Here is a 20,232-nt window from a genome sequence, read left to right as displayed (position 1 = left end):
CTGCCGGGAGGGCAGAGCACTGGGCTGGGGCCAGGCAGCAGCGAGGGTAGCACTGGGACCACTGTGAAGCTGGGATCACCGGGTGCTGGGAGGGCAATGGGAGGTGGCAGTACTGGGTAGTACAACCTGGGTGTCAGGGGTACGCTGAAGGCACTGGGGGCACTCACAGGCAGTGCTGCAAGCACTGGGGAGGTACTGGTGCACTAGGATTTGGTACTGGGAGCCGCTACTTGGTGGTGGTAGGGGCATGGGACAGTGGAACACTCTACAGGGAGCACTGGGAGTGGTACTGGGTGATACTGGGCTGTACTGGGACCGTTTTGGTTGGTACAGGGGGCAATGGGGGTAGTGCTAGGCTCCTCTGAGCTATACTGGAGGTAGTACTGGGACACTGGAGGTTGGTACTGGGAGCACCAGGAGAGGTACTGAGGCATTAGGATTTGGTACTTGGAGTCAGTACTTGGTGTTAGCGGGAGCATGGGGTGGGAGACTGGTAATGAGCTCTAGGGTGCAGAGCTGTACTGGGGGCAGCACTGGGCACACTGGGGCGTGCAGGGCTGTGCGGGGGCCGCTGGGATGGGGCCTTTCTCCCTCTGGCGGCCAATTGTGGTGTTGCAGCTGCAATGAGGGGACCGGGTGTCTGCGCAAGGGGGCACTGGGCTGTACTGGCGACACTGGGGGAGTCCTGCCAGGATCTGGGGACACTGGGAGGTTACTGGGGTGCCCACAGTGGCAATGGTGGGCGCTGGGGACATGCGTGGGAGGAACTGGTGTCATAAAGCCACCTGGATGGGGCAGTGGCAACACTAAGGTGGTCACTTGGGTTGGTGTGGGAGCAAGTGGGTGGCACTGGACTGCCTTGGGGCAGGCTTTAGGGGTGTGTGTATGTCCTGAGGACACCGAAGAGCACGACTGGGATTGCCTGGGGACACTGGGGTGACACAGCCTTGAGGTACTGAGCAGTGTTACCCAGGAGGAACTTTGGGGAGGTGTTCGGGCATCCCTGAGGATGTTGTGCGTGGGAACACTCAGAGGGTGACACTGTGCTGGCCTGGTGGCACTGGGAGTGCATTGGTGGGTGGCTGGGGACACTAAGGAGTGCACACCGGGGGGCTGGGGACATTGGTGGAGTGTCTTGTAAGGAGGACACAGGGTGGGGTGACTGGGGCTGGCATCCAACCACTGGTGGGTGCCCCTGGGAACACTGGGATGAGTTACTATGGGGAGCTGTGGGCACTGGGCCAGCACTAGGATTGACCAGTGCGAGCTGGGTCAATGGGAACCTTCCCACCCGCTGCCAGTCCCCATCAGCAGAGCTGGAGCTGGGTGCGGGTCCCCCATCCGCAGGGGTGGCTGGATCAGAGCCCTGGCCACAGGGCTGGGGCAAGAGGGGCTGGGTGCCTTGCGCCCCTGCAGGCAGAAGCGCTGACACCGGGAACCCGGGATTGCTGAGCTCAGCCTGCTGCAGATTGAAGGGGCTTTATCCGGGCAGGGCAAGGGGGGGCACCCGGCTTAAGCCCGGGTGCTGAGAGCAGCAGCAGTCGGGTGGCCCCTGGGGACCTTGGCCCCGTCCTTGGCCCGCATTGGTGGCCGGTGGCGGTGGGCACAGGGAGGCTGGTGCTGGAGGCGGCACGGGGCTGGAGCTCGCTGCCCATCCTGGTACTGAGCGCCAAGGAGCGGGTGAGGCACAGGGCCGTGGGGCCGAGGATGGGCGCCGGGGCCAGCGCTGAGGAGAAGCACTCCCGGGAGCTGGAGAAGAAGCTCAAGGAGGACGCTGAGAAGGATGCCAGGACCGTGAAGCTGCTGCTGCTGGGTATGGAGGGGGACAGCACCCGGGGGGGGTCCCATCCTTTGTGCCCCTCACCCCACAGCCCTCCCTATGGTCCTCTGACACCTCCTGGCACCCCTCAACCCAGCCAGGCCTCCCCAATAGCAACCAAACAGCCCAACCAACTGTCCTCCGGCACCTTCTGACACCCCTAAACCCACCTAGCCCATCCCAACAGCAGCCCTAAACCCAACAGCCTATCTAATGTTTCCCTAACTCCCCCAGTACCCCTAAACCTAACCAGCCTACCCCAACAGCAGCCTCACCACCCAGGCAGTCCTAAACCCACCCCAACAGCCCACCCAGTGTTCCCCTGATGCTCCAGCACCCTGAAACCCAACCAGCCCACCTTAATATTCTCCTGTTTTCCCGACACCCCCACCACCCCTCAACCCAATCCATTCACCCTAACAGCCCCTTAAAGTTTCCTCACCCCACAGAACCTGTAAGCCCAAACAGCCCACCCCAACAGCTCCCCATTCCCAGGCTCCCCATTACCAGTTCATCTCAGCAGCTCCCTCACCAGTACACACACACCCTGCCAGGCTCCCCAAACCCAATAACCCATCCCATCAGCCCAAACAATGATCCCTCCTCTTCCAGGCATCTCCCAAACCCAACCAGCCCACTCAGTGTTCCCCCACTCCCAGGTTCCTCAATCCCCAACCAGCCCATCTCAAGAGCCTTCACCACCACCCCACCAGCATCAATACCACCCCACCGGCACCAGTACCCCCCCCTCCTCCTAGGCACCCTCATGCAGCCCACACCAGCACTCTCTGTATGTCCCTGCAGCCCACAGTACTGTGGGTCCCTCCCAGTTGCCCCAGTGGTGCCTGAGGACTGGGTGCCCTGGACATGGTGGGGCCATCAGTACCATCACTGGCCTTTCAGCCCAGGGCTCATCTCCCTGCGCAGCCACAGGCCTAGGGCATGGGGCGATGGGTGCTGGGGTTATGATGCCACCGTGTCCCCATATCCTCCACTGGGTCCCCGAGCACGTCCCGGCTGAGCTGTTGCAGATCCCATTAACCGCAGCAGCTCAGCCCAACCTTAATGCCCACTGGCACCAGGCTGTAATCCTCCTGCCTGAGCCATGGACCTGGAGCTGCCACCAGTGTCCCCAGTCCTGCCCGGCATCGAAGCCCCAGCACAGGGGTGTCTGTGCCACCGGGACTGCCATGACCTGTGTTTTGTCCCTCCAGGTGCAGGTGAGTCAGGGAAGAGCACTATTGTCAAGCAGATGAAGTAAGTGCCAAGGGGTGACACTCGGTGCTCACCGTGCCCAGCTCTTCCCCATGCCACAGCCATGGGGTGTACCCACTCCTTAGTGCCTGGCTCAGCCCCATGGCACCAACCCCATGCTGTACCCACGGGTGCCCAGCTCAGCCCCACGTTTTCCTCCCTGACCAGGATTATCCACCAGGATGGTTACTCACTGGAGGAATGCCTGGAGTTCATCGCCATCATCTACAGCAACACCCTGCAGTCCATGCTGGCCATTGTGCGGGCCATGTCCACCCTCAACATCCAGTATGGGGACACAGCTCGCCAGGTGAGGCGCACCCCAGGCTGGGCAGGGGGGACCCCCTGGTCCCCCAGCCCACTGAGCCCCTGTCTCTGGTAGGACGATGCCCGCAAGCTGCTGCACCTCTCAGACACCATCGAGGAGGGGACCATGCCCAAGGAGATGTCAGACATCATTGGGCGGCTCTGGAAGGATGCAGGCATACAAGCCTGCTTCGACCGTGCCTCCGAGTACCAGCTCAATGACTCGGCCGGCTAGTATGTGGGGTGCAGGAATCTGGGGAGGGGTCTGGGGGTACTGACCCTTGTCTCATGCCCGCCGTGTGCCCGGCCAGCTACCTGTCAGACCTGGAGCGCCTGGTGACCCCTGGCTACGTCCCCACGGAGCAGGATGTGCTGCGCTCCCGTGTCAAGACCACCGGCATCATCGAGACCCAGTTCTCCTTCAAAGACCTCAACTTCAGGTGGGGCCAAGCCCCCCCCCAGCGAGGGCTGGTGTCAGGGGGTGTCGGGGGGGGGGTGTGTGCTGACCCCATCCTTGTCCTGCCCAGGATGTTTGATGTGGGGGGCCAGCGCTCGGAGCGTAAGAAGTGGATCCACTGCTTCGAGGGGGTGACCTGCATCATCTTCATTGCGGCCCTCAGTGCCTATGACATGGTCCTGGTGGAGGATGACGAAGTGGTGAGGAAGGCTCTCCATCCCACACCCCGCTCTGCTTTGTCCCTATGGGGAGTCACCATGGGGCTGTGTCCCTCCACAGAACCGCATGCACGAGAGCCTTCACCTCTTCAATAGCATCTGCAACCACCGCTACTTTGCCACCACCTCCATCGTCCTGTTCCTCAACAAGAAGGACGTCTTCCTGGAGAAGATCAAGAAGGCCCATCTCAGCATCTGCTTCCCCGACTATGACGGTGAGCGCGGCAGCGGCTGCTGGTGGGTGCTCGGCGAGGGCTTGGGTGCCAGCACCCTTCAGCAGGCACCCACCAGGTGTCCTCAGCACCCCATTCAGCGCTGCTACTACCCCTGCACCAAGCACGGTTGGGTCGGCTTGTGCTCGGTGACACTCCATGGGTGCGCCACCAGGTCCCAACACCTACGAGGACGCGGGGAACTACATCAAGCTGCAGTTCCTGGAGCTCAACATGCGGCGGGATGTGAAGGAAATCTATTCCCACATGACCTGCGCCACCGACACCGAGAACGTCAAGTTCGTCTTCGACGCCGTCACCGACATCATCATCAAGGAGAACCTCAAGGACTGCGGGCTCTTCTGAGCCCCAGGTCCGGTGCTCCCTCCCCAGCCCTGGCATCCCCATTCCCCCGGGGTCCAGCCCCACTGCGGCCCCAAGCCCCCTCCACTTGCCCCAAACCCCTGGGATGTGACCGGCTCAGCCCCAGAGACACCCTTGGGTGGGGGAGCACAGCCCCACTTCCCCTCCTTGTCTGTCCTCCCCCCAGCCACCGACACAGGGTGCTGTGGGTCCCTGGGTACCCCATGGAGCTGGGGGTATTGGGGATCCCTTAGGCGCTGAGGGTCCATAGGTATCCCCTGGAGTTGCGGAGTACTGGGAGTCCCTTGGGGGATGAGGGTCCCTGAGTGGCCCTTGGAGCCAGTGCCCCCAGGGGTATTGGGATCCTGTGGGGCCCTTTGGAGTGCTACTGGGGGTCCCTGATACCCCTTGGAGCTAAAGGGAGCTCAGAGATCCTTTGGGTGCTGGATGTTCCTGGGTATCCTTTGGAGCTGGGAGGTACTGGGGGGGTCCCTTGGGTGCTGCAGGGTGCTGGGGGTCCCTGGGTGCCCCCTGGAGCTGAGGGTCTCCAGAAACCCGTTGATTCTGGGGGCTTTGTTCATGGGTGCCCAGTAGATACGGGTGTCCCTATCGAATCCTGGGTGCAACGAGTGCTAGATCCCCCTTGAGGTCACAGGGTGCCCCTAAGGTACGGTACTGGAGCTCCTGGAACGCCACCATCCCCTTCCTGCAGGGGCAGGGGGTGTTAATGGTCCCCCCTCAGCTCAGACCCCCGGCAATGTCCCAGCTCTCTCTCAAGGGTCCCACTGCTGCCCTCACCTCCACCCCCAGGGGATGCTGCTGAGCCGCGGGGTGATGCCAGCCCACCCCATGCCCCCCCAGTCCCCCCCCCCGCTCGGTCACAGGTAGGGGCCATCACTACGTACATTTTCTCCGGTTTGGTGTTTTTTTTCTTTCCTTTCTACATTTTATTATGTCAAACCATGTGAACAATTCGGTAAAACATCCCGTGGGAAAAGCAAGGCCGCAGGCACCGGCTGAGGGGGGCCCCGGCCTGGTGGGGGGCAGCAGGGGCCACTGGACAGCAGGCTCTCCTCACCCCATGTAACAGCTAGCCCTACAAAACTAGGCTTAGAAAGAAGGGGGGGGGATACAGGCAGTGGCAGCACCCCCTGCCCGCCCCTTGGGCAGTGCTGATGGGCAGTGAGGTGGGGTGGGGTGGGGTGCGGGACCCCCCCAAGGCACACGGTTGGGGGTGGGCTGGCTGTGGAGGATGCTGCCACCACATAGCACTCAACGCTTTTAAATAGCTTGGTAAAAAGGTTTCTTTAAAAAGCAACCTGGTGTGGGTTTTTTGCATGGGTTTGGGGTCGGGGGGTGCCTTTCTCTTCTGGTCTGCTCAAAGGAATGTCATCGTCTTGTTTCTGGCTGGGGGGCATCCACGGGGGACCCCCGTGTCCCCTCCCCGCGCCAGCAACACTTGCCATGTAAACAGAGAGAGCGCCGGGGCTCGGAGGCCGTCACCACGGGGCATGGAGGGCAGGGACAGAGGGGTGGAAGGGCTCAGGGCTTAAAAACCAAGATTAAAACCTCGTTTTCCCTGGGATGGGTGACGCCGGCACGGAGGAGGAGGGTGGTGGGGGGCACACACAGGCAGCAGGGGGGACACAGGCCCTGCCACTGCGCTGGCACCCAAAAGTCTCTTTATGGGGTGGGGGCAGAGGGATGAATCCGAAGAGAAGCAGGAGTGGAGGGCGGCATGGTCCTTCCTTCAGCAGCGGGCCCAGGGGTCCTAGGAGAGAGCAGGGGGTGAGTGGATGGGATGAGGGGCATGGGCACCCCCAGCTAGCGATACAGCAGGACGAGATGCTCTGTGGCCACCCCGACTGGCCCTACTGGGACCAGCACGCACCTAGGCAGCACCGGTGCTCAGAAGAGCCCGCAGTCCTTCAGGTTGTTTTTGATGATGACGTCAGTGACGGCATCAAAGACAAACTGCACGTTCTTGGTGTCGGTGGCACAGGTGAAGTGGGTGTAGATCTCCTTGGTGTCCTTCCGCTTGTTCAGGTCCTCGAACTTGCTCTGGATGTAGCTGGCCGCCTCGTCGTACTTGTTGGCCCCTGGGGAGGAGCACACACTGGGATTCCCCACAGGGACATCCCCCCTGCCACCAGCACCCAAGGGCTTTGGGCTTGGCTTAGCTCCCCACACCAGCTCAGCCATGCTCCGATGCTGAACCGATGCTCCCCAGGCACAGTGAGCCTCAGCTAAACCCCCCCCAGGGCTGCTTCCCCTTGTGTCTCGTGCTCATCTTTCCCCATACCTGGGGCACCCCAAACACCACTGCACTCCCCCACTGTCCACCGAACACACCACTTCCCAGGCACACGAAAGCCACCATACCCATCCCCAGCATCGCGTGCTCCACAACCCAGGCAAGGGACTGCCGAGTCCTCCTGCACCACCTCGTCTTATTGCCAAGGGCCCTGGTGGTACCTGTGTACTCGGGGAAGCAGATGGTGAGGGGGCTGTGCACGATCTTCTCCTCAAAGAGGTCTTTCTTGTTGAGGAAGAGGATGATGGACGTGTCCGTGAACCACTTATTGTTGCAGATGCTGTCAAACAGCTTCATGCTCTCATGCATCCGGTTCTGGCAGGGAAAACAGCAGCTGAGCAGGGCAGGAAACCCCGAGCAGCTCCCACCCTACTGCTGACCAACCTGCCACCTCCCCACATTCCTGTCAGCCCAGGCAGGGGATGTCGATGGCCCTGCAAGACTTGGGCCACAATGGCCAGAGCACCGGTGACCACCTGAGGAGGGGGTGCTCCCCCTGTCCCACAAGGACGGGATGGCTCACAATACCCACTCCATCCGCCCCGACTCACCATCTCCTCGTCTTCAGCCAGCACCAGGTCATAGGCACTCAGGGCCACGCAGAAGATGATGGCTGTCACCCCCTCAAAGCAGTGGATCCACTTCTTCCGTTCCGAGCGCTGGCCCCCCACATCGAACATCCTGGGGCAGGGAGGTGGCGTGGTGATGGGCAGCAGATCCAGCACTGCTCTCACCCGCACCCTGCCTCGGTTTCCCCAGCCCCCTGGAGCAGCAGTGGCACTGGGGCAGGCAGAGAACGGTGCCTCTGCCCCAGGGACTTTGCTGGTGCTGTGGGTCTGCTCAGCACCCACCGCCCACCCCAGGGACAGGAGGGTGGCTGGGACCAAATCCCCACTATAAACCAGAGCAGGATGAGGCCACCTTTCCCAGGGGTGTCACTGCTCCAGTAGATGCTTTTCCAGACCTACTCTGGAGTGGGTGCTGTGGGATTTTGCTTTAGATCTTGGACCAAGAGGCACTGCGGTGCGTGGCCAAGAGGCCGCAGGCTCAGCAGGATCACAGGAAGCACAAGGACTCAGGGGACGGTCCCAGTGCACTGCGAGCCTCTCCTGCTGCAGGTGGCAGAGGATGCTCTGCATCCACAGAGCAAAGCCCACCAGCAGCACTCTGTCCACTACCAAGTGCCAGGCTGGCAGCAAGGCTTCCTCACTGCTGTGCCCCAGGATACACCCCATTCCCCTGGACCTCCAAAGCACTGCCCTGCCGATGCACAGCCAAGTGCTTCCATCCCAGCAGGGCGGCAGAGGGGTCACCGCTGCCCCCCACAACCCTGCAGATCTTTCTGCCAGCAGCTCCATTGCCCAGTGACTCAGTTCCCTGGAATGTGCACGGTGCCAGCTCTTCGCCTCGGAAACTGGAGCTCTGGCTATTTCCCATGGATTCTCTGCAGAAAGCAACCCAGTATGCCAGCAGGGCCACTGCCCAACACAGAGACCCCCGGCTCGTGCCCAGCGCCCTTCCCACAGCAGCAGGCACACAGAGGATTCCTTTCCACTTCCCCCTCCTGCCCAAGGCTGGACCTGGCCCCTGGGTGAGCCCTGCGAGGCATTTTTGAGGCTGCTCCAGCTATTCCAGCAGTTTCCGCTCACTCCGAGGCCACAGCTCTCGCCACGAGCACACCCAGGGGGAGTCAGGGCAAGCAGGACCCAACCCAGCACAGGGAGGGAGGGATTTCTTGCCTTGCAAAGGAAGAAGGGAAAGGGTGAGACATACTTGAAGTGCAGGTCCTTGAAGGTGAAGTGGGTCTCTACGATGCCGGTGGTCTTCACCCTGGTGCGCAGCACGTCCTGCTGGGTGGGGATGTAGTCAACACAGGCTATCCGCTCCAGGTCATTCAGGTAGCTGGGGAGGGAGCAGAAAGGTGCTGTGGAAGCTGGGCCATGGGTCACAACCACCGCAATCCCATGGGGCATTCCCACACCAGGGCACTCTTTCCATAGACCCTGGTTTCATCCATTCAGAGTGCGCAGCGCTGAGCACAGTGCACCCCATCTGCACCCTGGGGTCACCCCAGAGCCCTGCCAGGGGGATGCAGCCAGGGCTGGGGGGCTCCCCTCATTTCCCTGGCTGCTTGCACAGGGGAAATGGTGAGAGGAAAGTATTCAGTGCTATGGCAACCAGCCACAGCGCCAGCGGAAACAATCGATGGCGCTGGGCCATTTATAGTCACAAAACACAAAGGGACGGCATCCTGGGAGGAAGTGGGAGGCAGGAGAGACAGGGAGCAGTGTGGCTGGGGGGCTCTCGTCCATCCCGAGCCCCTCTGGGGTAGCACTGCCTGCCCTGCTGCCTGCCCTGGCCCTATCAGAGCCCGGTCACCAGCAGTGGGATTTGGTCCCCAACACTGGGACCAGCTGAGGGCTGCTGGGAGAACCAAGGCAGGTTTCAGTTTCTCCAGCTCACGTTGATGTAATTGGGTTACTATAAACAGGCTCCTTTAAGCACATTAGGCTTGTGTTAATTAAAGGCATTCGCAGCCCTGTAATCTGGTGAAAGGCAGATTACAGCTCACAAAGCCACAGGGATCCCTGGCTCCGATGGCAGCACGGCTGTTGGCCAGCTCCCAGGAAACCCTCTGCTGAGCCGGATCAAAGCCAGAGCTGTGGGCGCCCCGGGACCCCGCAGTGGGTGCAAGGGTGGGGGGAGCGGCACGGCGCTGTGTGGAACAGCTTGAAAACAGCCGGAAACACACACGGGCTCTGGCTGACAGAAAACAGGAAACAGCAGCAGGGCCGCACCGCGCCGGTGGCACTGGGACCATGCACCCGCCCAGGAGCACCCACCTGGCACCCGGAGCTCCAGATGCCCCAAGCGGCTGCAAAGAAGGCAGGGGTACAGACAGGCTGTGTGCTGGGCACGGCATCCCCTGGGTGCCTGTGCCAGTGGCACCACAGGCACAGCATCATCCCCACAGGGATTGACAGGGCATCGATTACTGCACCAGCATCTCTGAGGGGCTGGAGGGAGCTTTTAAGTCATGCTTGGGCAACCCCTGCAGTGTGCCAAACACACCATAAATGCACTTAGTGACACTCAGCTTGCAGGCATCTTGCAGGTATGCACACCCAGACTGTGCCTATGAGCTGCCAGGTCCCTCCTGCCTCCAAACCAGCACCCATGGCACTGCCGGCTGTGGGACGATGACACTGAGCAGGACAGGGACCAGGGAAGCAGGCAGCAGGAAGAGAAAACCATGGATGCTGGAGCAAAGAGCTGGTGGGAGCTTCTCTGGGGTCACTGCTTGCCAGGACCTTTCCTCTACCTCTTACCCCCAGGGACCTCAATGCACAAGAGGGACCCAACAGTGCCAGAGGGCACAACTGGGCTGGCACACAGGGGACCAAGCAGTGGCGTCCCAAGGATGCTTAATCCCCAGTGGGACCAGCCTTAATGGGGTTTTCCTGGCACATCACAAGCTCCCTGTGGCACTGCTTTACCACAGAGGATCTAGGCAGCGAGGGTAGGAGGACACCATGCAAGCTCAATGCAGCCTTGGCCACAACAACCTCTCCAGCAACCATATTTTAGGCAGATTAACATATTTATTAAATCTCTGCAGGGATAAACCCAACCAGATGCAGGCAATTTATCCACCTAAACTCGAGCTTGCTGGCTAATAAACTAGCACAATGCCAAGTCTTTCCATGTAAACCCAGTTAAGATGAAAAGCCTCTTGTGCATCCTTCTTATCCTGTTCACACACAAGGGTCCCCAGTGCCCTCTTTGGAGCTGTTTTTTGCCTTCATGCCCATGAAGGGCCACGAGGACAGGCAGGACCCCTGGCTCTGCTCACATGGGGGCAGCCATCTGAGGGACAAGAGGGGAGAGCAAAGCCCAGGGAAGGCAGTGGGTGCAGAGCAGTGGCAGGAGGGGGATGCAGCACCCTGCCAGAGGAGGAAACAGCTTTTGAAACATCCTCCTTCCCAGTTCTGCTCTGGCAGCACCAGCCCCTGAGGGGATGGGGAACAGCAGCCCCCGGGGGCATTTTCCTTTGTTCACTGAAAGCTGCCCAGCCTGCAGGGCCTGGGTACTCACTAGGCAGCCGAGTCGTTCAGCTGGTACTCTCGGGAGCGGTTAAAACAAGCCTGGACCCCGTTGTCAGCCCACAGCCTCCGGATCACGCTGGCCAGGTCTTCTGGCATGACGCCCTGCTCCTCAGCGGTGCAGGAGAGCGCAAACAGCTGCCGAGCATCATCCTGCAGGGACAAGAAACAGGGATAAAGCATTGGCACAGGGTCACCGAAACTCACTCGGCCCCAAAGGGTTTGGCTGGAGCCCACCGTGTCCCACCCAGATGGCGAGGCAGGAGCTCCAGATGGGGACGAGACAAAAGGGAAGCAATGGACCCATATCTCTGCACCCATCAGGGTAGCCACCTATGGATTATGCTTTTGATTCCCCCTTCCTCAACACCCAGGACAGGAGGTCACGGCCTGTGAGGGAACAGGAGAGTTTGAGCAGGACCACCCTAACCCTGATCCAGACTGGGGACCCCCAACCCTTCCAGGCACACTGGGAGCAGGACACTCACCGCTCTGGAGGAGTCTCCAAAGTCAATCTGCAGGTTCCCCATCGCCTTGATGATGGCCATGATGGACTGGATGGTGTTGCTGTAGACCACAGCTTTGTACTGCCGGCACTCCTCCTCAGAGTAGCCATCCTCATGGATGATTCTGGGGCAGGGAAGAGACACAGGCAAGGTCAGCCCCCCATGGGGCACCCCATGGTGTTGCTTCCTCTCCATGCTCCGCAGCAGCACTGGTGCTGCAGAGGGGAACTTTCCTCAGCTGCCACCAGGTTCAGAGCCCGTGGCTGGGGTCTGTGTGGTGTCAGCCGCAGGGATGGGGCACTCACTTCATCTGTTTGACGATGGTGCTCTTCCCAGACTCGCCAGCACCTGCGGAGGAACCAGAAGGGGAGGTGAGCAGTGAGGTGCTGCCCAAAGATGGGATCCCCAGCCCTGGGAGGGAGGGCAGCAGCGGAGGAGACCTCCCAGCATTGGCCAGGGCAAGGGTCTGGATGGGCACTGGGAACAGCAGAGCCAGGAAACGGGGAGGAAAAGGGGAGCCTAGGGGAGATTTTGCAGTAGCTCCCATAGGGAAGAAATGACACCAGCTCCAAGCCAGGAACATGGCACCAAAGCACTGATGTTTGCCCTGTGGTGCCAGAACACTGCAGCCAAGACAGCGGACAGCCCCAGCTTCAGAACCCCTGCAATGCCCATCACCTGCCATCCCAGCTCCAGGCAGAGCCGCCCTATCCCACATCCCACATCCTGTATCCCTATAGTGCCAGAGGACAATGGAATGTCAGCCTTGCCACATGCCCACAGCTGGGACCGGCAGCAGGCAGCACACAGGATGCTGGCGCCACCAGGTACGGGCAGGGCGCTGGGCACCCAAAGCCGAGCGCTCCAGGGAGCACAGGAAGGAGCTGCCACCTCCACCAGTGCTCCCGGCAGGATCAGCCACCCCCGGGCTGCTCTGCAGTGTGCACTTCCCAGGCTGCCAGGTCCCCAGCCCGGCTGCGGAGGTGGCTGCCAGCAGGGAAAGCCGATGGCTCCCAGCGTGGATTCATTCCTCAGCATCCGAACACGGGGGCTCCGAGGGGACAGCCAGGGTGCCCCAGGCTCCCTCTCCACCATCCTGAGCCCTGGGGACGTCACCCCCACACAGGGGATGTGCAGGTCCCAACCCAGCCCCCCCTCCCCAGGCTGGGAGCAGGAAAGAGCAAAGTCACCCTGGCTGCAAGAAAGGGGAAGCTCAAAGGGGAAGCTGAAAGAGCCAGCACAGGCCCCTCGTCCTCTCCCCAGGCAGGGGGTGACGCCAAGATGGACGAGCATCAGGCTCACTTCACCCCGAGACCCCCAGCGGGACAAGAGCCCTTCAGCCAGGGGCCAGCATCATCCCTGCCCCTGGGTGCAAATCCCAAGTCAATCTCCACGTTCTCTCCTGTCCTGCTTTGGTAGGTCCCGTGGGTGCCCTCAGCCATGGAGCTGCCCTTACTGGAGGCCCCAGGCAGAGCCACACTGGCACAGCCATAGAGAGGGGAGGGAGATTACAGAGGAGTTCAGAAAAAAATCATAAATATATATATATAAAAAAAGCAGATTATGCTAAAATTAACCAGGACAAACAGCCTGCCATGCCAGCTGAGACATGGAGCAGGGAGCAAACGCCTTCAGCCCATGCAGCCCTGGTGATGAGCACTTACCCCCATGGACACCGCTCACAGCATGGAGTCCCCTGAGGCTGGGGCCATACTGGGGCTACACAGACCCTACATTCATTGCCAGGAACACCCAGCCCATGGTTTCAATGCTGCACCTGCTGAGGGACAGGCTCTGCTCAGCCCAGGGTGGGTGTTCAGCATGGCCAGGGCTCTCCAGCAGCCCTGGCCTGCACCAGCACCCTCAGCTTGCTGACACGGCACCCGGCACGGCCTGGGCAGTGTCCATGGTCAGTGCTGGTGACTCCTACCTGGAGCTGGGAGCAGCAGGGGGAAGCATTCTGCCTATCCCTTCATTTCTTACACTAAATACCTCTGGTTTCTGACAACACCAACCCTGTACCGCCGGGCTCAGGGCCCAGACAGGGAAACTGAGGCACGCAGCAAGGCGGAACCTTGCTTACAAGGGGTGAGGTGCCAGTTGTCCCCCAGCCTCCTGCCCTGCCTGACGTCTGCTCCCTGCCCAGGAGGGTCCAACCCCTCTGGACCTCCTGCCTGCTCGCAGCAGGGTGACGGTCACCAGGAGGGCAGGCGTCACCAAGGCCACCCATTCGCCTCTCAAGCTTCCCCTGCAGCTCCTGGCTAGGAGGCAGCTGTGCCATTGCCCCCCTCTGCTCCCTGCTGGGAGCACGCCCGCATGCTGGTGGTCAGCAGAAATTCAGGCCTGAATCTGTGACACCCAGCAGAGCCCAGCAGGAGCCAGGCAGGCAGCAGTTGGTGTCCTGCCCCTCCAATTTCCCTTTCAAAGCATCACCTCTGCCTAACCAAGGGGCCAGGGAACCGCCACCGCCAACACTGCCAGGCCCCAGCACCTGCAAATCCCACCCCGCACAGCGCAGGGGGGACCCTTCCCAGCCCCCCCATTAAGCACAGCAGAGGGGAAGGGTTTCCAATCCCCGGAAAACCCCAGCTGCCGTCCATTCAGCCCCACAACAATCCCCGGGCAGGGCGCCAGCGGCCACTTCCACCCTCCTGCCCAATGCAGGCAGGAGACAGGCAGCGCATGGGGGTCTCACGTCATCCTTCAGCCCCCCATGCTGGCCAGGCACTGGGTAGGATGGAGAGCCCCCAGCACGGGTTGACCGCTCATCCGGGCTTCCTCCAGCCCTGTGCACCCTTCCTGCCTCATTCCCGTCAAAAACAGGAGGAGAGCTCTCTCTTGGGCTAATTTCACCCTTTTTCTGTTAAAAAGAATCAACAATTTAAAAGAAGCAGCTGCCTGGCTCTAAAACACCCTGTTGATCCACCGGCAAAACATTTATTTAGCCAACATATATTTTGCATCCCACAGTTTAAGATGCTTTCCGCCCAGCACAGACTTAACGTGATATATGCAATATACTCCTGGTCAGCATATATTTAACACCATATATTTAAGCAGCTGCTCACAGGTTTTGGGGTCCACCTCACCCCGCATCGCTGAGAGGGAATTTTCCATCTTGCTGCATGGCACCGTCCTGTTTTATGCCTTCAAATATGCAGGCGTGGATGGAAGCAATGCACAGATGGAAAATTGTCCTTATTACAGGGGAGAAGCTGGAATTCAATCCAGCACTGGGTCCGGAGCCACCCCCAGCACCCACAGCCCCATCCTCAGCCAATGTGCTGGGAAGTTTTCCCAGCCTGGCAAACAGGAGCTATTACTTCAGCATGGATTTATGGATGGATTTTACTTCTGGATGAACCCAGTGATCCTCTTCCGAGCGGGACAGACACCCTCATGGGGTGGCTATCCAGGCACCTGTGGGGTCTCTGCCGTCAAACAAGCCTTTCAGAGGTGCCCTGAGAGCAGAGTTCCCCTGAAGACTCAAACAGTAATAATCAGAAGAGATTCCCCTCGACATTTTCCTTCCTACCCAAAATAGATGGAAAATTGCTGTAAAAACAATTGTGTTTTCTTAAAACCCCACAGCGACACAGGGCGTTTTTCCCAGGGGCCATCCCGTTCCGGCACAGGGCTGGCCGCTTCCCAGGAGGAGCCTGCGCATTTGCCTATGGTGGGATGCCACGTTCCCAGGCAGCACCCCCAAACGAGGGGGCACCAGGGAGGCCTGAACCCCTTTGTCCAAGAGAGCAGATGGAAACACAGAAAAAACACCCACAAAAGTAGGAATAATTGAGCAGCCAGAAGGGCATTTGGAGTACATGGGGGAGGAGGAGGGGGGCTGGGGATGATCTCCCATGGGGAGCACAGCAAATGCACCCCAGGTGCTGCCAAGGGCCGCTGGAGCTCACGAGCTGGACAACACTATCCTTGTGCTGGGCTTTTTCCAGGAATCCTAGAACTTTGCTGCTCTGTTTCTGTCCCTGCCATAGCCACAGCGGTCTCTCTCTCCCCGCTTTGGCTGGCACCAGCCGCTTCCCAGCCCTTGCTCCCCACACCGGTTGTGCCAGCACTGGGGTGGCGGGGCAGGGCCCCCTAAAGGGCTCAGCATCGAGCTGTCCCCTCCTCCCGCACACATTTCAGGCTACCAGCATCAGTTTTCTCATCCCTAGACAAGGGGTCATCCCTGGCTGTTCCAGCACACAGACACCATGGTCCCCCCCTTCTCCTGCCAAGCACTGGAGTGGCTCCAGCGCAGCCCGTGCAGCACTATGACTGTGTGCTGGAGTGCCACCATCCCCTCATCCCACCCTACTCCCCCCGCCGGGGTTTGCTGCCAGGATTACTCAGCTCCCCAGCTCTGGTGATTCAGGCAGCCTCTGGCCCGGAAACCCGTGCTCCATCCCGGAGCAGGAAGCCCGGTAGCTGCAGAGAGGCCAGGCCAGCCCCAGCTGCAGCAATGGCACCGAGGCACTCAGTTATCCTGGCACCCACAGCCCTGGGTGGGTGAAGCCCATGGGAGACCCTCTGTAAAGCTCTCTATATGGGTAAAGCAATATATACATATGCTTTTAAATACATATGCAAAAAGCAATTTATACATTACTCCATAAAAAAGAGCAATATATATACCCAAAAAAGGAATACATAGAAAAGAATGAAATATTTTTCTAATGCATACACATACAATTCTGTATTAAATATACGTATCTGCTGCCTCTCCTAAGCATTCATCCCGGAGTGGAGGGCAGCTGCCTGCATCTGGGACATCACCAGCAGGGACACCAAGGTCTCCTGTCTCAGGGCCCGCGTGCTGTGCCCCTTCCATCCCATCCCAACCCATGCGAGCACCAAGCTCTTCCCTGCATGACACCTCCTGCTCTGTGGCCACAAACACCCCTGGGACCCTTCAGTGTCCCCACCGAAGGGAGGAGCTGACCCCTTCCCACACCCTGGGCTGGGGCAGGAGCACAAAACCCAAACCCCAAGGCAGGACAAAGCGCAGCAGAACAGGCGCTCACACGCGAGGCCAGGGCAGAGCCGGGCGCCGCAGCCACTGAAAGGCGCAGCTGGTCCCTCCCTTCCTCTATTTTTATGCAAGCCTCAAAAAAACCCCAAATACATAAAGCTCTTGAGCCCTGCCCCGGCCACCCTTGCCCCGGCTACAGCTCACCCAGGCAGGACCTTGTACAGGCGAGACTCGCTCCTGTGCGAGTCAGTCCAGGTGGGTGCGAGGGGAGCATCCTCATCCCAGGGTTTGCACCTCCAGCACTAAAAACCACTGCGGATCAACCCACAAGCACCATCCCTGTCCTAGGCATCTTCACAGCCTCTTTCCTAATCCTCCAAAGGAAAATACAGAATTAGGGGCTTTACATGAGGCAACTGCTTGCCTGCACTGATCCTGCATCCCCCCAAAGCATCCCAACGCCAGCAGGCAGGAGCTGGGCTGGGCAGAACCCAAGTTCCACTTCCAGCCAGCAACTCCAGTGGTTTGAGCCATGGGGATGTCAAGGAGCCAGCAGTGGCATTGGGAGCTACTGGCAGCGTTGCTGCACAGGGTGGATGCTCCAGGTACCACTGATGGCTCCTGGCCTCTCCCAGCACCAAAACTTTGGGAGGCTGTTGGTGTCCAGCCACAGGGATAGGGGGGATTGCTTTATTTGGGTGCTCTCCCCCCCAGAGACTGAAGCTTCAAACTATCTGAATGCAACTATTTCAGAGCTGGCAAAAGGCAGAGGAAAACCTGCAGGCAGGGACAGGAGGTGCTGGCCCACACCTGCAGTGCCATGTGCCACTGGGGGTCCTGCCTGCCCCACCACACCGACAGCACACATCACCCCTCTCCAGCTTGCCCACCATGGTGGAGGAAAGGCATCAGCACTGAGCCAAGGTGGCTGTACGGATCAGCCCCAAGCCCTGCATGGTGCCAGGGCCCAGCATGGTTCTACACTTGCACTGCCATCCCAGAGCTCTTCACCCACACCGTATCCTGCCGGCTGCACCAGCAGCTCCAAGTGCCAGCAACACCCACGCAGTGCTGGGAAAAGCCATCTCCCCTTTGTGCCACAGGCCAATGAGGCACAAAGGGTGAAGCTATTTTGCTTCTTACATTTTTTCCCCCGTAATTTTTCCTCCCTGTTTCTGGAGGATGCAGCAGTGCTGCAGCCCTGAGGGAGGGCTGCGAACCCTGCCTTGCCAAGCGTGCCGAAGAGCTGTGGTGCTTACCAGAAAGCACCTGCTGGGCTCATGGGAAGCCCTAGTTGTTCTCAAAGCTTCCTCCAGCTAGGGGGGAAAAATGAGGTGATAGGGAGTGGGCACCGCATCCCCACGTCGAGCAACACTGGCCCCACCTCCGGGCATTCTCTCCTGTCTCAGGAGGATTTTCCAGCCACAGCTGGGCTCGGAAACAGGCCAGTGTGACCCAAGGATCCAGCACTATTTACACCTGAACACCTGCGAGGGGAAAAAATAAACACAACAAAATCATTTAGAAGAGCCATTTCACACTATTTTTGGCTTTAGAAACTGACTGAGATCAGAAATACTGCTTGTAAATGCTGGCCTCGACAGAAAGAGCGCATCCGCCGTCCTCCTCCTGCCTCTGCTTCTCTAGGGAGCAGGACATGGGGAAGGGATGGGGGCTGGCCAGCTCACACCGTGATCCTTGCCAACCGGGAGCCCCTGTCCTCTCAGAGATGCTCAGCACCAGCCAGCCGGACACCCCAGTGCCAGCAGCACCGGGATGATGATGCCCATCCTGGCCGGTCCCTGGAGCCCCATGGGAAGGAGGTGCCACCCCCCCTGCCCAGCTACATCCCTTGGCCCCATTATTTCAAGAGCTGCCAAGCCAGCATCAAGGCCCGGCACAGAAGCTGCTCACGGCAAAGGGGGACCACGTGTTTCCCCAAGCGAACCCCATGGGGTTTCACCGCACCGGCACCCAACCCTCCCCGGAAACAAGGGGGTCAGCGAGCTTGTATAAGCATCCAGACCCCCCTCAATGGCACAGCCCCCCGACAGGTCCTGCTCTGGCACCACTCACACCAAGGCTGAAGTAAGAACAAAGCCCCAAACCCCTCAGTGCTCCGTTAGACGAGCGGTTCAGGGCGTTAATTACGTATTTCTCAAGGCAGGCAGGGGTTGAGCAAATAAAGGGCTGCCGGATTTGAGTTGACTTCCTGCTGCTGGCAGCTTCCTCTGCCGATGGCACTGACAAGCCCAAAGCCATTTTCTGCCAGCGCTGCCCTGGCACAGCCGGGATTCCTGTGCCCGTCCCGGGTCTCGCTGCCCCGGTGCTGTGAGAGCCCCATTGTCACACCTGGAGCGAGGCTCCCCTGGGAGTTTGGGAAAAGGAATTAAAAACCCCAACTGGGAGTCATTAAGAAAAACACTACAGTAAATAAGCGCTGCGTTGCTGCAGGCGCAGGGCAGGGCTGTGAACGCCCACAGCAGCATCGTGGGGCCGCTTTGAAGAGTGCAAGAGGTCCGTTATCGCTATGGAAATCAGGTGTCCGTGGGGCAGAGCACCCACGGGCTGCACGGGCTCCTGCCCACTGTGGGCAGCGGGTGGGACTGAGCACACTGCCCGAGCCCCCCATCACTCCATGGCGAGGGGAGGGTGACAGGGGGATAGAGGGGCTCAGTTGGGCCCACTACCTCTGCCCCAGACAGCCTGAGGCCAGAGCAAGGCAAGTCCATGGGGGATCCCTCCCGGCATGGCCGGCCATCGGGGGGTCCTGCAGGCAAGACAGAGGGTCCCAGCCGGCGTGAGGGTGGAGATGTCCCTGTCTGTGCCCAAAGGGATGTGTCAGGCTGGATGCCAGTGGGGTGGGGGGATGGAATAACAGTGGGGTGGGGCTGGCACCCAACTTCAGGGTAACCCCACAGGCAGGGGTGGGGCTGGCACCCCTCTGCCGGAGCGATCCCCAAGGCCTGCTGTGGGGCCAGCACCCCACTCCTAGTGGGGCCCCTGTGCCTGAGATGGGCTCCGTACCCCATTCCTGTGGGGAGCCCCAAAGCCTGTTGTGGGGCCAGCACCCCACTTCTGGGGGAAACCCGGAAGCCTGGGGGGGGCACCCTACTTCCTGAGAGATCAATGGGCCGACACCCCACTGCGGAGGGGGGGGAAACCGAGGGCTGGGCTGGGTCCAGCACCACATCAGCGGTGGAACCCCGGGGCGGGGCCGCAGCCTTGCGGGCTGGTGCCCAGGCTCTCGGTAAGCGAGGCGGGAGTGGCGCGGCTGCCCGGTTCCGGAAGGGCCGAGCCGAGCCGGGCCGAGCCGAGCCGAGCCGAGCCGGGCCGGGCCGGCCGTGTCCCGTTAGGTGGATCCCCAGGGTCTCACCCAGCAGCAGCAGCTTCACCTCCCGCGCCGCCTTCTCGCCGTCCTCCCGCAGGTTCTTGTCGATCATGCGCGATCGCTCGGCGGCCGCCTTGTCCTCGGCGCTCACGGTGCAGCCCATGGCGGCGGCCGCGGCTGCCTGCGCGCCCCCGCTCTGCCCTGCGCGCCGCCGAGGGGCGGGGCCAGGACGGGCGGGGTCTGGGGGCGGGGCCGGGGAGGGCGAGGTCTGAGGGGGCGGGGCCTCGTCTCCTTCCGGCGGGAGCGGCCCCCAAGCGGCAGCGCCGGGCACCGCCGCGGGGTGACCGGGAGCGGGGGGCGCGGGGCATCGGTGTGCC

At 60.5% G+C, this 20,232-nt stretch overlaps 2 protein-coding genes across 2 annotated transcripts; one reads left to right on the top strand and one right to left on the bottom strand.

The window, feature by feature from the left end:
- The first annotated feature begins 1,503 nt into the window (after positions 1 to 1,503).
- Positions 1,504 to 4,724, top strand: GNAT1 (G protein subunit alpha transducin 1). The gene is made up of 8 exons (XM_061347059.1): positions 1,504 to 1,813; positions 3,034 to 3,076; positions 3,242 to 3,383; positions 3,456 to 3,613; positions 3,691 to 3,819; positions 3,907 to 4,036; positions 4,116 to 4,269; positions 4,442 to 4,724. Exons 1-8 carry the CDS (start codon positions 1,708 to 1,710, stop codon positions 4,630 to 4,632), a joined length of 1,053 nt encoding a protein of 350 aa, XP_061203043.1. The 5' UTR covers positions 1,504 to 1,707; the 3' UTR covers positions 4,633 to 4,724.
- A 1,296-nt stretch (positions 4,725 to 6,020) lies between these two features.
- On the bottom strand, positions 6,021 to 20,088 carry GNAI2 (G protein subunit alpha i2). Its single transcript, XM_061347049.1, has 9 exons — positions 19,901 to 20,088; positions 11,858 to 11,900; positions 11,535 to 11,676; positions 11,039 to 11,199; positions 8,717 to 8,845; positions 7,495 to 7,624; positions 7,105 to 7,258; positions 6,521 to 6,728; positions 6,021 to 6,400 (listed from the first exon to the last, which is right to left on the bottom strand). The coding sequence occupies exons 1-8, from the start codon at positions 20,016 to 20,018 to the stop codon at positions 6,538 to 6,540; spliced, it is 1,068 nt and encodes a 355-aa protein (XP_061203033.1). The 5' UTR covers positions 20,019 to 20,088; the 3' UTR covers positions 6,021 to 6,400; positions 6,521 to 6,537.
- Between the last annotated feature and the right edge of the window lie 144 nt (positions 20,089 to 20,232).

Source organism: Neopsephotus bourkii, unplaced genomic scaffold (assembly GCF_033783945.1).
Source record: "Neopsephotus bourkii isolate Nb327-2 ecotype Australia unplaced genomic scaffold, CSIRO-AGI_Nbou_v1 NB_284, whole genome shotgun sequence".
NCBI lineage: Eukaryota > Metazoa > Chordata > Aves > Psittaciformes > Psittacidae > Neopsephotus > Neopsephotus bourkii.
The sequence above is the reverse complement of the archived record's forward strand: the minus strand, read 5'-3'. Positions and strand labels throughout refer to the sequence as shown.